The 16,867-nt window shown below is 49.3% G+C and overlaps 1 protein-coding gene across 2 annotated transcripts; it reads right to left on the reverse strand.

Moving 5' to 3' along the window:
• Nucleotides 1-2,755: 2,755 nt before the first annotated feature.
• On the reverse strand, nt 2,756-15,273 carry SH3BP5L (SH3 binding domain protein 5 like). 2 transcript variants are annotated; one of them, XM_044451941.1, is made up of 7 exons: nt 15,220-15,273; nt 10,987-11,638; nt 8,816-8,878; nt 8,319-8,447; nt 6,815-6,976; nt 5,307-5,480; nt 2,756-4,124 (listed from the first exon to the last, which is right to left on the reverse strand). In XM_044451941.1, the coding sequence occupies exons 2-7, from the start codon at nt 11,191-11,193 to the stop codon at nt 3,723-3,725; spliced, it is 1,137 nt and encodes a 378-aa protein (XP_044307876.1). In that variant the 5' UTR covers nt 11,194-11,638; nt 15,220-15,273; the 3' UTR covers nt 2,756-3,722. The 2 variants fall into 2 exon arrangements, with proteins under 2 accessions (XP_044307876.1, XP_044307875.1); XM_044451940.1 differs by lacking the exon at nt 15,220-15,273 and adding an exon at nt 12,883-13,193.
• Between the last annotated feature and the right edge of the window lie 1,594 nt (nt 15,274-16,867).

Consider the following 16,867-nt stretch of genomic DNA (forward strand, 5'->3'; position numbering starts at 1 on the left):
GTGGCCCTTGTTATTGGGTTTATTTCAAGCTATTATGGGACAAACCAAACAACTAAATATGTGTGTGCGCGTGCATTGTAATTATTGCTATGAATTGTTGCTTCACCCCTAAGGAAAATGCCCTGTCCAAAGGAACTATGGATTAACATGTAAATAGGCTAGAACAATGTCCTCAAGGAAAAATCCTGGCCTCTTTGTTGCATCCTTGCCCTCTTCCAGTCTGCATGTGTAAAATGAAAGTTTCACTTCTTTGTTCATAATGGTGCCCCTGGTTGGACTGAAAGTACAAGTAAAGGATCTTTAAGGGCTGAGCTCACCTAAATATCAGACATGGGGATTAAAATGGTGGACAAATATCCACTCGCACAAAGTGAAAGCCAGAATTCAAGAGCCCTCCCCATCTGTAAAAGCAACCCTAGGAAGCTCAGCTGTTCAATGCTTCAGTATCAGGAGGCAAATAACTGTTGTTATATCAGGATCTCTATACTTTCTTGTATATGTGTCTTTGGTTTTGTAACTCTTTCTCTAATTGTCTGTACTCCTAAATCAGCTTGGAACTGTCATTCTATTGCTTTGTTGAGCAGTGTGCTTATATGGGTATGCAATGGATTGAATTTTTGTGCATATTTATTATTATTTTTCTTCAGACAACCAAGGATTAACATTGAAAGTTCACTATACCATCAGTGTGGACTTATATTCCTTTTGTGGGGATAATGGAAAGTGGGCTTTCAATAAAGGCTAAGTGTGTGCGCGCGTGTGTGTGCGCACACATGCACGTGCACCTGGCACAATGTTTTTTCCTCATGCTAAATGCAGCCAGTTTCGCAGGGTTGTCATCAGCAGCAGTTCTGGGCCTCCTGGAGGCTGGCTAATCCCTTTTGAGGGTGGCTGCTTAAACATCACCAGAGCAAGTGCATATGCCAGTCTGTATGTGTGGGTGCAGATTTAGAAACAATAATTATCTTTCAAACAGAAATGCAGTGCATCTCACCCTAGTGGACAAGACTGATAAAGAGACCTGTGTACCTGCTCAAGCTACTATCTAGGTGCTTCTTGCTGATGGGTAAGTTTAAGGTGCCACCTTGCACTCCCTCCCTGTGGTTCTTTATCTTGAAATTAGTCTCGGACTGGACAGGCCTCCAAACAAGATGCCTTTAAACAGAAAACTCTTCTGTAAGGTAAGGCATCTGGTCACTTTACATGCCAACTTATGGCAAACACCAAATTTTTGAGATCTGTTAAAACCTGTTTTTGTTAATTGGTTTGCTGGAAGCTGCTTTGAGCATACTATAGACAAGCCCAGGGACTTGGTAATCTGAGGTTATTCTGGCTCCTTGGTAACAATTCACTTGATTACCTTGTTGGGATTATGAACCACCCTCTTCCAAAAAAACAAACAAGCCAAACCCAAACCCAAAAACCAATGGCAGGCTTTTTGGGGGTTTATCCTTACTGCTGCTTGAGATAAGCCCTGTTCCTACCTCTAATCTTGAGTTACAAAGCTGTTGTGAAGCTGATGTGTGTCAGCCTTTCCTATACTGGTGCCTTCCAGGTATTTTAGACTACAACTCCCACCATTTCTGACCAGTGGCTATGTTGGCTCAAGCTTATGGTACTGGACAGCCAAAATACCTGAAGGAAACCAAAGTTTGGAAGGCTTGGGATGGTAGCAGCTTGCCACAACCTCAGTCACAAGTAATTCCCAACTTGACCTTCAAAAGAAAAAAGAATCTGGAGATGGCAGAAGCTGAACCTGGGAAATTCCACATATAAAGCACATGTCCTACCTCTAATTTATGGCAGAAATAGGCAGACTTAAGGCTTGGAAGACTTGCTTTGTTGAGGCTACTAGAAACCTGATATCTGGCTATTTGGTGCAAAGGATATACCCCTAGGATTAAAGAATTCAAAGCCAAGAAATATTTCAAGTAGCAGAAGTGAACAGCAGTCCCAATACTTCCACCCAAATCCACTGCTGGTTTTTGTCCAACAAGTAAATTTATTGGTGCCCTTGGGAGTCAGAATGCTCTGCTGACCTCCCAGGGGTCCTGACTGTCTTTTGGCCACCCCAGATTCATAGCCCCTGCAATATGCCTCCCAGTTCAGTTCTGTGTGACGCAATTACCTGTTCAGAGGGGTGGATCAGAAATAAAATTTGACTAATTATATTAGTCTTGCTGCGAGTAGCCTCTGATGAGATTCTGGTCCGAGCCTCTTCTTTACGGGAATGATCGCTCATGAATACAAAAACAAGCAGGATGAACTGTAGCTGCCTTCCCCAACTTGGTGTCTTCCAGATGTGTTGCGACTACAACTCTTAGCATGGTTAAGTGGGGCATACTGGGAATTGTAGTCCAACAAATCTGGAGGGCACTGGGTTGGGAATGGACTAAAAAACTGAAAAAGTGAAAAACAAATGACCCAAGAAATGATTCAAGATGAAGGCTGGAAAGGAGTGAGGGGCACACTGGCTCTCTCTCTCTCTAGCTGGGGCCATTTCATTTGGGATTATGCCTTCTTGATCCTGCTCAGGTTCTGCCAAGGAAAGGGTCCTCCTCACCAGTTTGTGGTTTGCTCAACACACATGGAAATCATTAGGCAAAGACTACAAAGGGTCACAGTTTCACACCCTGCTCCTCCCTAGGGAGTCCCGATACCATGGTCAGAAACACTGCCTGAAGGAAAACACACTGTGCCTTTGATTTGCTTGGCCAAAGACAGAGCGAGAGAGAAGGACTGAGAACAAAGACAGTCCAGAGGGCATAAACTTTACTTTAAATAAAATACACAGCAGAAGCCGGTCATACAAATACACATACACAGAGTTGCTATCAGGCTGCCTCGAACCTATGACCAGTTCTCATCACAGCCAGTGTCCAGCAAACCTGTTTGAGGCAGGAATTGCCACTGTCTGCAAAATGCTGGGAGCAGACAGAGGGAGAGACTTCCCAGCCCCACATTTTGACACTTATTAGTGCAAATCACACCCCAAGAAGCATGGGTGGCCAAACGGGATGAACCAAGCAGGCCTGGGAGGGACAAATGGCATGCCTCCTGTTATACTGTAGTGTCAAGAAAGTCCTGCAGGGGGCACCGGAGTTCCATTTAAAAAGGCCATCTTGTACAGCCTTGAGAATGGGGGCAATTCCATGAAAGCGGAGCGAGGGCCTCTAGGATGCAGTGACAGGAGCAGGGGAGCATCTGTACACAAGCACCGCTGCAGCCCATCTGCTCTTCTCAATCCCCAACCACAACGACATTCATGTAAAAAGAGCACACCTCTCCTCCCCATTCTTGGCCTCCCTTCAGCTGAAGATGACAGCACCACCAATAATAATCCAACAAGCTAGGAGAAATATGCAAGGATGCAGAATTACTTCCAGCATGCAATGCTCCCAGGAAACAGGTGCATGCTGGGGGAAAACAGCAGCCTGACGGACTTAAAACAGTGGGACCAAAATGCCAACATTTCCAAGCAACTGGGGCCTGGATGGCAGCAGGAGACAGAGCAGGGAACTGGGGTTTTGCCAAAGGCCACGCCCAGGGGGAAGGATCCACTGGCAGGCTGCCCTTCGGATGGGCAAGGCCACAAGCACTACATAACCCACCCACTCAAAGAGCTGCCTGCCCCCTGACTATTCCTCGTGCCTCTGATCCTAGCCACCTCCCCCTTCCCTGGAAGGCCGGGACTTCAGGGGGCTGCGGCAGGCAGGGGGACGTCAGAGGCTGATGCTGCGATGGTGCTTGAACGGGTGCGGCTGAGCATTGCGCCTCTGCTCCCGCTCCTCTAGCTCGTCGCTGTTCAGGCTGGCAGCGTCGGACAGCCCCAGCAGATGCTCCACGGAGTCGAACTTCTGCAGGTCGGAGGCGATGGTCTGGAAGCTGAGCACCGAGAGGGTGTCAGCGGAGGCGGCAGGCTCAGGAGGCAGCGCCATCCCGCCGTAAAGCAGCGCTGGGCTGGCCTCGGCACCTACTGGGGATGCCCGCCGGCCCACCAGGCGCTGGAGCCGCCGGGCATGGATCTGCTCGCTGATCTGCTCCAGGTTGCGCAAGGCCACGGAGTAGCGCATCTTGGCTTGGGCTACCTGCTGCTCCAGGGACGTTACCCTGGCCTTGTGCTCCTGCACGGAAGAGGAGGGCAGGGACTCGATCAGCATAATCGGCCAACGCTGTACCATCAAAATGTGTGGTGCTTGAGAGCAGGGGTGGCACCTGAGACCAATGCAGAGGTCTGGGCTATTTATCATTCTAGTTATTGACTGACTGTATTTGAGAGCCGCCCACTGGCACCACGATCTCAGGAGACAGCACCCCTGACATCATCCACCCCAGTTTTTCGGCATGCAGAGGGAGGCACGGGGAAAAAAACCCCCACCGACGTCATGTGGGGAGGAGCCAAGTCACTTCCCAGTCGAGAACTGAAGCTAGCTGAGAGGGTGCCTCAGTTGTTCTCCCGCTTTGTTCTGGGAAAGCAGGGCTCCCAGGAGAGGGGAGGGGAGGGGTGCAGGCCAGATTCAGCCCGTGGGCCACAGGGTCACCAGCCCTGCTTCCGGGGGTAGAGGACGACAGGCCTTGCTTGCACCAGGGAAGGCACACCATGGCATTTCGCACCCAGGAGGATGTGGCAGGAGGGAGGGAAGTGGAAGCGGAGAGACCGGCCCACGCGAACGGATGCCTGGCTCCACCACTCCACTGCTACTTTAACTTAGAATTCAAAATTCTCTGCACTTTGAATTCTGGACAACTGAGTTCCCGGGCTGGATTTTTAGGTGAGCGTGAATAGCTAAAGATGGTTTCACTCTGGGAAAGTACCTTGTGAAACAATGCCTGCTCTACCAGATGTCAAAAAACATACTTAGGAAATGTCTTTATAAGAGTATTTTATATCCTTTTTCTTACTATAAAGGGATGCTTGATTTTGGGAGTTATTTTCTAGGTAAATGATGATGGTTGTTCAGGTTGTTTTAAAAAGTTTTACCATGCCTATTTCTTAGATTACTGCTTTTTTAACTGTCCAAAAATGTGGTAATAGAAATGTAAACAGCTCCGATTGTTCTTGAACTTCAAACCTATAGTTTTCTGACTCTGGGTTCAAATTTCTGATGCAGGTATTTACCAGTTCAATGTCCCAATGTTTGATCTCAGGGCCAGATGGGAAATGAACGTGGAGCCATCATGCAAAGGTCGGGCCCTGCTCCCCATTGTGCAAAGGTTTAGGACCCCTCTGCAGTGAGCTTCACCCCCCCACCCCCGCCTTGGGTGGGTTAAGCTTCTGGGAATCAGCGTGGAGTCAGAGGCCTCACCTCGAGGATTTGGTTAAACTGAGCCTTCAGCTCAAAGTAGGGCTTGCTCTTCACGATGACGCGCTTCAAGGACTTCTGCAGGGACTGCACCTTGGCCTCAGCCTGCTGGCAGAGCTGGGTGACACGCTGGTGCTCCCGTTCACTGCGCAGCCGCTCCTCCTCAGCCTCATTCACCTGCAGGGGGGGAAGAGGCCAAGTCAGGAGAGGATGCTCTCTGTCCCCGCCTCCCACGAGCCCACGGGGAGCACCACCTCTCAGTCCTCCGGGCTGTCTCCAGCCACATGGCCTCCAGCAGCAAAGGGGTCCTGAAGTGCTAGTGGGGCTAAAAGTAACATGGGTCCCACAGTCCAGCTGCCCCTGCACACAATGCTCAGCCTCCCAACTTGCATTTACAAAGCAACGTCTCTCTGCTTGTCCAGCGGCTCTGAAAACCAGCGACATGACGCAGTCAAGCTGCTGAAATGAGCAAGTAACTGGGCGTGTTTTCCAGGGATTGTTGGCAAGATGGATGCACCACACCTCCAGCTCCAACCATCTGCCAGGCTATTCTCTGACCTCCTGCACCAGCCATCACCTCCCCTATGCAGCTGCACGATCCAGTAGCTGAAGACCTGCACGCACACATGCAATACGCTAGGCAAATGTGGATGCAGAAATACAGCAGTCATACAGAACCAAACTGCCAGCCAGGCCTTCCATGGGCTGGATGAAGTCAGAGGGCCCAGCCAAGCCCACAGAGGTTGTCGTCCCAACCTGACCGCGTTCTGCCTTTCCCCATGCTGAGTGGGGGCTGGGAGAGCGGCTGGGAGAGGCACATGGGAATCCCTGCTGTCCTGTCCCATCTTACACTGGAGGTTCCTGCGGAGATTTCCCCAGAAGGTGGAACTTGGTAGCCAAGATCCATCCTTTGAAGAAAGACGAGGTAGACGGGATGCTGAGTGTTGGCGGGCTTGGTTAGGTGTGCAGGCCAGCTGGTAATCATCTCTCATGTGGACTGTTCTGGGCCACTCACCGCCATCACCAAACAGATGAAAGGGTGTGGAGGAGGGAAAGTGAGGGAACAGCCACTTAGAGAGCACGTGAGCAAGTGCTGGTGGGCCAGACAATAAATGCCAAAGTCAGAGCCAGGAAGACGCAATCGTGCTATTCTTTCTCTGCTACACTATTCTTAAGGCCTGATTGCAAACTCTCTTCCTCTCTGCTGATGATCAGCAAAGAATAGTAAAAAGGGAGATCAAGAGGAGCCAGGTGACCCCAGGCCAGCCAGGAAGTTGAGCAGGATTTGAGACCGGCCCCAATCATCTGGTAGCCTCACTTGAACATGCCGACATCCTCTGTGGAGATTTGAGCCACAACCTTTGGACTGAGACTGTTAAGTTTGTACCCAGATCGTCCTTGTCCAGTCCTCCCATATTCCCTGCAGCCTCTGACGGACTCATCCTCCGCCTGCTGGAGAGAGGGCAGTACCATAAGCTCTGCCAGATCACCTCCCGGAAGAGGAACTTCACCTTGCACGTTGCATGGTTGAGCATCTCCTGCCACGTGGGATCAAGCCGGTTCTTGTCAGCCATGACTCCCTGCTCAGCCACAAAGACCATCTCACGGGCCGCGTTGTGCATGCTGACAGCCCGCTCGTACCGCAGGGCAGCCTTCTGGGTCTCCTGCTGCGCCTGCCAGGATGGAGGGAGGGAAACGCGTTCAAGTAACACGGACATCAACATGCCCTGCACGCAGCTGGCAAAATGGGTCAGGAGGCTGTTGTTTCCTGCCACACTCTCCTTTCCCCCTTACCATGCCTCCCCCCGCCCCCATACACATGCTTTTCTAGAAGGTGAAACAGAGAAAGGATTCTGAAACTTGAAATGCGCGATCAAGAGCTCTTGCTGAGCTGCGTGCTTTCAGACTGTGCGCAAGAGGATGGCATCTTGTCGCTTCCCATCCTCCCAAACAAGCTTCCTGCAGACAGATTAAGGGGGTTTAAGAGGGGCTGCTCATAAGTTGTGTCATGCAGAAAGCTCCATTCTGTGGGGATACTGCAGACAGTATCCATCTCAGCCCTTCTCCGGACAGGGGATGTCTGGCCCTTTAAAGTTGCAGCAGGATCTCATGTTGCTGTTGCTTGGTGACCACAGAGATTTCCAGATTTCTCACAGGTAATCGGAAGGGCATGGCAGTCCTTGTCACCTGCCAAAAGCCGGCTCGAAAACCAAACCCCTTCCAAAAAGGCTTTGCGACCCAACCCAGCCCTCAAAATGGTTCAGCAAACAGCTTAAGGCCTGCTCATCCTGGGGCAGGAGCATGCCAAGCCCATTCCAACCTCCAGTTACACACAATCAGGCAGAGGATGAGCTGAGTGGAAAGAGAATCTAATAATCCCAACAAGCTCAATGGCTCTCTTCTAACCGAAAGGAGGTGGATCCAGCTGGACTCCTAACATTTTAGTAGAAATGCAAATTTTATATTTTCTGCATTAAAAAAATACCTACCTGGTTTTTATTTTTATAGCACCCCATGGATCCCTTGAGCAGTGGTTCCCAAGCCTGGGTCCTCAGATATTGTTGGACTGTAACTCACACTGCCCTAGCCGAAAAGGTGAATGGCCGTAGATGACGGGAATTTTGGGGACATGAAGCTGGGGTCTGCTGCCCCAGAGCGCCAAGGTATAAATTTTTAAAAATCCACAGCACACAAAATCACACAGTTGTTGTTTACCCCTACAGGTTGGAGTTCTGAGACCAGGAAATGACCCCAAAATGACCAAAAATATGGTCAACAAGGGAAGCGTGGGGCTTAAGGGATTCAGAATTTCTTGCCTATGCAAACAGAGATGATTACATCCGGATCATCTCCACCGAGCCTTGATAGGTACTTGTGACTCTGCAAGTGCAAGAAATGGGTTAGGGAAACCAATCCTGAATCCAGGCTCTGCTCCTCCGCAGCATCTTGCTCACAGGCAGCTGGGAAGAGGACTGATTCAGCAGTGCGGCAGAGCAAGCGCACCGGCACACATACCTCCTTGGCCAGGCGCCTGGCCTCGTAATACGGGCGTGCTTTCTCGATGCAGCTGCCCAGCTGGGAGCCCTGAGCGTTCAGCTTCCTGGCAGATTCTGACAAGATCCTCCTGTATGTGGTACGAGCTTCCTGTTGCAAAAAATGTACAAGTGGCAGTGAGAGCCGCGGTGGCGTGGCGTGGCGTGGCGTGGCGGAGCTGTGCACGTGGCAGCCATTCCGCTTCCATCCCGCAGGGGCTGGCTCACCACTTCACCCCCACCACCCAGTGTTCTCTGCCCTGCTGCCCTGCTGTGCTGTGCTGCAACTCCCATCATTCCCAGCTGGCCCCTGGCAAATGGCCGCGCTGGTTGCGGATGATGGAAGCTGTACTCCCACACATCCAGAGGGTGCTGCACTGGGAATGGCTGCACTGGCGTATCAAGCAGAAGACCGGAGGGGCAGAAGGAGGGAAGTGTTCAGAAGGAAGGGGAAACACAAGGGAACTTGCTCTGACTCACATCCAGCTGCAGCTCCACAAGGTTGATCTCCTCGTTAGCTTGATTGAGGTGTTCCAGCTCCTCCTGCGGTGAGAGAGACAGGCACCTCCTGAATGCTGCACTCTGCACCGGTGCCCATTTGGACAGTGGGCACCCCAAACTCTTTCACAGCCTGCCCGTCAACAGGGAGGGTCACGTGCATTTGTGTGCACACAGGAAGTCAGAGTCACACAGGGAGAACCCTCTACTTCTTGGAGCAAGTGATGGAAAATAACATACAGCTGATTGCCAGATATATTCCATTCTGCTTCCATGCAAGGTTCCAAATTAATTTTAGAAGTCAGCGGGTGGGGAAGAATACAGCCGGGCTCCCAGTGTCCATCCCGCTCCTACTCAGAGTATGATCAAAGCTACAAAGCCGCCTCATTCATTCCATTTAAGACACGTGCAGCCCTTCCTTCCACCCCTGCTGCTCTCTGAGGCACTGCACAACCAACGGGTAAAAATGCAGCATGAAATGACCCTCCCTGGGATCCTTCCTCTACCCAACAGCCCCCGCCTGAGATGGCCACATGGAGCTCCTGGCAGCTGAAGACACTGCAAGGCGTGCAGGGGAGGAGGGGGCTCAGCACCAGCACAGCACCACTTTCTCCTTCTCTGCAATGGCTTTAAACAGCAGAAAGGCCTCAGGGTGGGGTGGGGACACAGACTCCCCCTCCCCCCCCGCTTAGATGGCAACATTTCTCACATCTGAACAGATGTGGCACCTGCTGCTAAGCAGTCCTTTGGAGGGAGGCCTGGAAGGTGGCCACAAGGGAGAGGGCCTCCTCGCTGGTGGCCCCTGCTTATGAAACAATCTGCCCAGTGAGACCTGCCTCATGCAGGCACTGCCATCTTTTCAGTCACCTGGCTCTACTCTCAGGCAGTCGAGTATATAAGGTTTCTAACTGGTTCCAAGGAAAGCTTATCGTCTGTTAAAACTGTTTATGCATACGTTTGAGTGTGTTGCCTTTATATACCTGTATATAAATGGTTTTCATATTACCTACAACACTGTTTTGTTAAGGTTCTTAATTTTATAATCTGCCCACGGGATGGTATAGAAATATTAATATTAGTAGTAGTATTTCATTTTTATACTGTTCCACTGCTGAGGCTCTCTAGGTGGTTTGCAACAATCCATATACAAGTGCAAATGAGTTGAATAAATGGGCTTTTCTATAGTACTAATAACAGCACCTCACAGACTCTAGAAAAGGGCCCACGGGCACATCAGAGAACTCCATATGAGATCTTCTCTTATTTAATCAAATTAGTAAAATAGGATTTCATTTTTTCTACAAAACCACAAGGGCTAGGAACTTCCAGGCTCGGGAATGCTGGGAATTGTGTAGCATTTTTTGTATAAACATCTAAGGACTGCAACCTAAAGGTACAGCATTTTTGATCTCATTCTTCTTCCTCGAGCAGTGTGAATGGGGGTTCCCAGGTGAACTCCCAATCTTGCAAAGACTGTAACAGAAGTGGAGTCACTTTTTTTCTACACGGTTGCTGCACCACACCTCTTCCAAGAGAGGTGCTGTGGTCCAGGTGACTGTACAATGTTGGGTTGCCCAGCAAGGGTGGCCCAACATATGGATGCCAGACTCAGACCAATGGAGCTGACCAACAATAAGCTCCAATAATGTTGCTTTTCCTCACAACATCCTGGCAACTAGCCCCGAGACCAAACCTGTCCCCCAACTCACTAGGATGTTCTATGACTCACTGGTCTGTCAGCCATCTTTATGGCTTTCCATGGGGAAAACCGGAGCCGTTCAGCCAGACGTATCCGCTTTGTATACGGTGTGGGGCAGAGCCTCAAGCCTGCAGGACACCTCTGGACTCAGGTTCCTCGGGAGGCCCCCAGCCACCGGTCAGTCTCTTGCTCTCCTGGTCTTAGGGGTTGAGCGGCATCTCCAAAGGGTTAGTCACTGCCATTGAGAGCCATAAGCTCCACAGGCGGGTATGTGGAATATTTCGACCCTGCGCACTTCAATCCACCCACCACTGAAAAGCAGCCCACAAGGACTTTACAGAAGTGAAGGCTACTCCTTGGGCTGGAGCAGGCCTTGCACCCTGGAATGCGCCTGCCAATGAGGGGAATGATGCCAGGGCTGCCCGTCAGGAAGAAAGATCTAGCCTTCTCTCACCTGGATGCGGGGGTCAAGCTCTTCTTCCTCCTCCTCTTCCTTCAGCTGGGGGGTCTTCGCGTCTCCCCCGCCATCACAGACGGCTTCAGGCACAGGTGTTCTCGGCTCCTCGCCCTCGTCCGTGGGTGTCCGCAGCTCCCCAGGAGGTGTCTGCCGCCCATCGCCCATGTTCATGCCCAGCACCAACCGCTGGTCAGAGCCCTCCATGCCAGGGCCTCCCCCGCCCGGTGGAAGCTTCCCTTTCTCAGAGGGGCAGCCTCGTCACAGAAGGGCGGGCACCATTTTAACGCCAGGCCCATCTGCAGACAGCAGGCACAAGGTTTATCAGTTCAGAAAGAGACATTTGGCACAGGTGGCAGTGAAAGGAGGTGGAAACTGCAGTGCCGGCTTGGAGAGAGACAAGGCACCTCCAGGGAAGTCAGACTGGCTTGAAATCTTTGAGGAACTGAAGCGCTCTGGTCCCAAGAAAGATTCTCTGGCTTAGGGAGGCACTCAAAGCAGATGTTCAGTCAGGGAGGAAGTGAAGAATGCTCCCTGCAGGCATATGCTCCACCCCACCCCCTGCATCCACTGCATACCCTTAAGGCACCTCTTCTAAGGCAGCATCTGGCAGCAAAGCCTGGAGAACTGAAGCAGTCAAGCACAGACGAAGCTGGGTGGGAAGTGAAGACAGGAGAAAAGTTTCCAATTAATCCTTGTGGAAGGGTAATAGAAACCAGAGTTGCACTTGCAGCAGCAAACCAAGAAGCTGTTTACACATTTGTTTTTTGTTCCTTTCTCTGCTTTTACTCTTTACAAAGGAGACTTGCAAAGCAAAAACAATTAACTAATCATTTAAGCACAGAAAGCAGCAGCAAACACAGGGGAGAAAAGAAAAGACTCTGAACCGCCAATAAATAAAATGAAGCAGCAGCAGTGAGTCAAATGCTTGCTGAAACTGAAATGCCTTCACTTGCTCATGGAGCACGGATCAAAAGCAAGATGACCTAACATCCTGGGGCAGAGAGTTCCACACAGGGGGCACTGCCATCGAGAAAGCCCCCACTGTGTCTCTGAAAGCAATGTCAGGGCACAGCTGTTTATCTTAAAGCAGGGCTGGGCAACTTGTGGCCCACCAGAAATTCTGGCCTACAACACCCATCAGCACAGCCATTGCTGAGGAATCATGGGTGTTAACAGTCAAAATATTTGGAAGGCCACAAGTTGCCCTGCCTTGCCTTTGGGGAGAGGGAGGAGATAGTCTTTCGAAGAGCCAGCTCATGTGCCTTTTAAGGCTTGAAATGTGACATCCAGTACCTTGAACTGTGCCAGCTCAGACTTTCAGTAGCAGAGTTCTGCACTAGAGAGAGGCTTTCAGAGGCTGCCCCACACAAGGCATATTGCCATAGTCCAATCAAGATGTAACTAATGGATGCAAAAGCAGGACTAGCTCCAGCTGACACACCAGCCAAAGTGGAACAAAACCCTTCTGACCATCCGAACATCCAATAGCAAGTCCGGCTGGTCTAGGTAAACACCAAACACTTTCCTAAGAGTGCAACCCTTCCAGAACTGACGGGTGACCTATTCCTGGACCAAGAAGCTTCTAAATCAGGAATACAACTGTTCTTGCTCAGATTTGGTTTCCACTTGTTTCACCTCATCCAGTTCACCACTGATTTTGGACACTAATTCAGAACCTGTGTGATTTACTCAGAATATGACAGATAATAGATACAGGATGGACAGCATCAGCACATTGAGGAAAACCCACTCTGGGTTCCCATATTCTCTCCCCAGGGATGATCCAAGATTCAGCCCTGCAAAGTGACTCAGAAGGTTAGCACCGCTGATGACACTGAAAGCAGCTGAAAGATCCAGCACAATCAATACATACTTCCATTTGCAATCTTATACCTGGAAGTTAGAAAAGACCGAACTGTCAGCTGTCCTAAAATCTGGTAGTGACATCTAGGAATTTTGGCTCATAAAATGCAAATGTACAAGAACAGAAATCTTCCACCAGATCTTCTGTGCTTTCTTGCCACGCTGTTTATTTGTTACAAAGGGTTATTTTTTCAGTGAATGGTTTCAGCCATGATTCACTGGTTCCAGCTGTAAGAGGTTTATTCAGCAAAGCTTTGTCATATGTGCGTCTCTCCTCCTCCAGGGCATCAAGCACAGCTGCAAGTAGAAATGGGCTGTTGGAGGAAACACAAGGAACTTACAGCCCAATACAGTTTCTTGCTAGGGAGACTGTATAATTGTACACAATGTACATATGTCACAGCCCCATGCGTATGCTTAAGAAAGACATTTCTTCATGCAAATGGCTCCAAACGGACCACAGCTGTGCTTGTATGAGATATATTTGCATATATGCATGTAAAGTGCATATCAACGTGAGTTCTGGAAATGACTATATATCTAACCACACTTAAACATTTAACCATTTGTCCCTGTCCAGTACTGATTCTCTTGCTCTGTAGGCACTTCAGTGCCTTAGATTAAATATCCATGTTTCCCAGATTCCTAGATGGCAAGAGCCCATTTCTGTGCTTTGGAAAGCCCACATGACTAAAACCACCAGCTCGGTCTTGTTTCTATCACTCCTTCTCTACCGTACACTCCATGTTCAAATATTTATTTATGGACAGAAATATATATACACACGCCCTCCTATCCTGAACTATCTGGATTAGTTTCCACCAACCAGCACTACATATGTATCACAAGTTACTTATTTCTTTGTACATAACCGCACTGAGATCAAAACCGCATACGCTTCAGAACTGATTCCTCATTATATGTTCTGTGGGATTCCAATAGTCAAAGAAGAGACAAGTGGGCAAACTGCACATTGTCTTCTGTTCCTAAAACTATCCCTTGATTCCTACTAATGCTTCCTTCCCTACTTCTTTAAATCCCTCCTCAGAGCCCACCAGTTCTTATCCACCACTGAAACCTAATGTAACACACTGCCTTATCAGGAGTGACTGAGAGAACTGGGTATGTTCAGCCTTGAGAAAAGAAGACTGACGGGCGGACATGATATCTCTATTTAAGTACCTCAAAGGCTGTCACAAAGGAGGAGGACAAGATCTCTTCTCATTGATCCCAGAGTGTAGGACATGGAATAATCAACTAAAGTTGCAACAACCCAGGTTCTGGCTAGATATTAGGAAAAGGTTCCTCACTGTCAAGAGCAATACAACAGTGGAACCAGCTGCCTAGAGAGCTCATGGGCACAGGGGTTGGTATATACCATAGGTTCAGTTGTATCATCCCATCCATTCCCAAGTTTAAATTATAAGCACTTGAAGACCAAGATCTACTTCTCATCCCCCAATTAATCTGTAAAAAAGATGGGGAACCTGTTGCCTTTTAGAGGTTGCTGGACTACAGAGCTCAGTCTTCACTCATTCTGACTAGGGCTGATGGGATTTGGAGCCAATGAACATCCCTATTCCCTACAAAACCTCTATGTACATTGATGGCATCATAATAGGCTGTGGGATCTTGTGGCTAGAGTTAGATTAGGTTTTGGGAGATCTGGGTTTAGTCCACCATCTGGCCTATTGAAAGTTTCTGTATTTTCAACTGAGCCATTTTATACCCAGAGCTAGTGTGGTGTGGCAGTTAGGAGTGCTGGCCTGGGAGTTGGGAAGTCCATTCCCTGTTCAGTCCACGAAGCTCACAGGATGACTCTGGATCAGTCACTGACTTTCAGCCTGACCTACCTCACAAGGTTGTTGTAAGGATAAAATGGAGAGGAGGGTCACCATGTAAGCTGCGTGGGGTTCTTCACAAGAGGAAAAAAGGCGGGATGTGAATGCAAAATAACAATAACAATAATAATAGTTTACATGCGTCTGATGAAGTGGCTGCCAATTCACAAAGCTTATACCATAATACATTTGTTAGTTTCTTAAGGTGCCAAACAACTCCCTATTATTTTAGCCGCAGCACCAGCTTAGCACAGGTGTCCCTTTCACTCATGTTTTGGAGGCGAGGAGCAGATGCTAAAATTATACGAACGACCAAGCCCAGCCCAGAAAGCTTTCTGGCTTGGGGATGCATTTGAACCCGAGCAGCCCAGGCGTAGCAACCAGCACCCTCTGCCCAGCCGGGGCACCCTGGTCCAGGCATCCCTACTACCCTTTCCATCGATCCCAAAGGCATGCCCGCTTCCCCACTCAAAGAGGCTCCCAACTAAAGCGTACAAAGAACAAGAAGGGAAATTGTTCTATTTACCTCCAGCTCCAATCTCAACCCGCTTCAACCTCAGCCCGGGCGGAAACGGAAATCCCGCGCCAACGAGCACCCACCCTTTCCTTTACCGATCTCTGGTCGGTACAGCATGGCGACCTCCGTGGTCCGCGCGTTCGGCGCTTTATTCTTTAGATGCTTCCTATCATTCAGCAGGAGGCAAGAGTATAAAGGGTCTGCAGAACTGGGATAATCTCGCCGGAGTGCTCGCCGCTGGGATCTGTAAATCTGAAGGAAAATTGAGAAATATTTGTCTTCACAGGACGGGCGGAGACGTCCCAGAGGGAAGCGCCATGCTGCGTTACGGGCGAGCGCGGTGGAATGAGCGGCCTGAGCCTGGAAGCGCGCTCCATATAAGCCGCCCGCTCCGAAAGATGGCCTCGCCTGCTGGGAAGACGGCGCGGGGGAGAGGCCTGTAATAAATTACAACTCTCAACGCGTAGGGAATATTTTCGCCCTCTAGGAGCGCAGTCCCGTGTAAGGTTATCCTGAAAAAGGCCCACGGCTACCCTTCAGCGCCTTAAATGGAAAACCCAGCTTCTTTAGGTGCCTTCAACTGGCTGCTGCGTGCTTCGGAGGTGTAGGTCTAGTTTTCTACATATAACCTTGCATAGGATTGCCCCTTTAGCCTGCAATCCTAACAGTTTGTGTCCAATGCAACTTACTTCTGAATAGGCATAGTTTAAGAAAACACCAGCAATGCTATGAACGGTGCAATCCTATGCAAGGTTATGTAGAAAAATAGACCTACATTTCCCAGTATGCCCCAGTAAGCAGCTGAAGCACTCTTTGCTGGGTCAACATATATAGGAATAGGCCTTAACTCCCTTTGAAGTCAATTAGCCTGACCTGACCAATTGCCAATGGACATCAACCACTTGGAAATCTTTAAATTTTTAAAATTGAAGTGTTTTAACTATAGCCCTATGCAGGCATTTGGAAAAGAAGCTCTCTAAACATGTAAGTGGGAGGAGGGGAGTGTGAGGGCAAGCATGCTAGCTCCACTGCCCTCTCTGACTATCCTTGTCACTTTCCATGTGCAGAGGGCAACCATCTGCAGCAGAGAACCATCTCTGTCCATGGAGGTTCTCTGTGTGATTTAGAACCTGGAAAAAAAGAAGTCATTTAACAATCTTACCGAAACAAGATGCCCTTATGCTCAGTCAGTCTGAAAGCAGGAGAGGAGGACTGTCTGATCACTGCTATGCAAACCTTCTATGACTGATTATATCATGTATATGCTTCCATATATGCTCAAAATGATGTGCATAGTGCTTTCTACAATGTGTAATGCTGAGAGCAAGTGTGTTGTGGTCATTGGGAGCACAGGTCTGGGACTCAGGCAATCTGAGTTCTAGTCCCCACTCAGCCATGGAACCAGCTAGAGTCAGTCACAGACTGCCAGCCCAGCCTACCTCACAGGGTGGTTGTTGTGGGGACAGAGTGAGAGGAAGAGGAGGAGAATTATGTAAGCTACTCTGAGTTCAATGTAAGAAAAAAAGGCAGACTATAAATCTAAAAATGAATAATACAGGAGCCAGCACTTCCATATAAAAGTAACAGAAAATGCATATTGCTCATTCAAAGTGGTTTTTAAGGTGCAGGGTAGGTAAGGTACCATATGGGAGCAATT

The sequence above is a fragment of the Varanus komodoensis genome, unplaced genomic scaffold, assembly GCF_004798865.1.
Source record: "Varanus komodoensis strain SLA01 unplaced genomic scaffold, ASM479886v1 scaffold6_4, whole genome shotgun sequence".
Taxonomy (NCBI): Eukaryota; Metazoa; Chordata; class Lepidosauria; order Squamata; family Varanidae; genus Varanus; species Varanus komodoensis.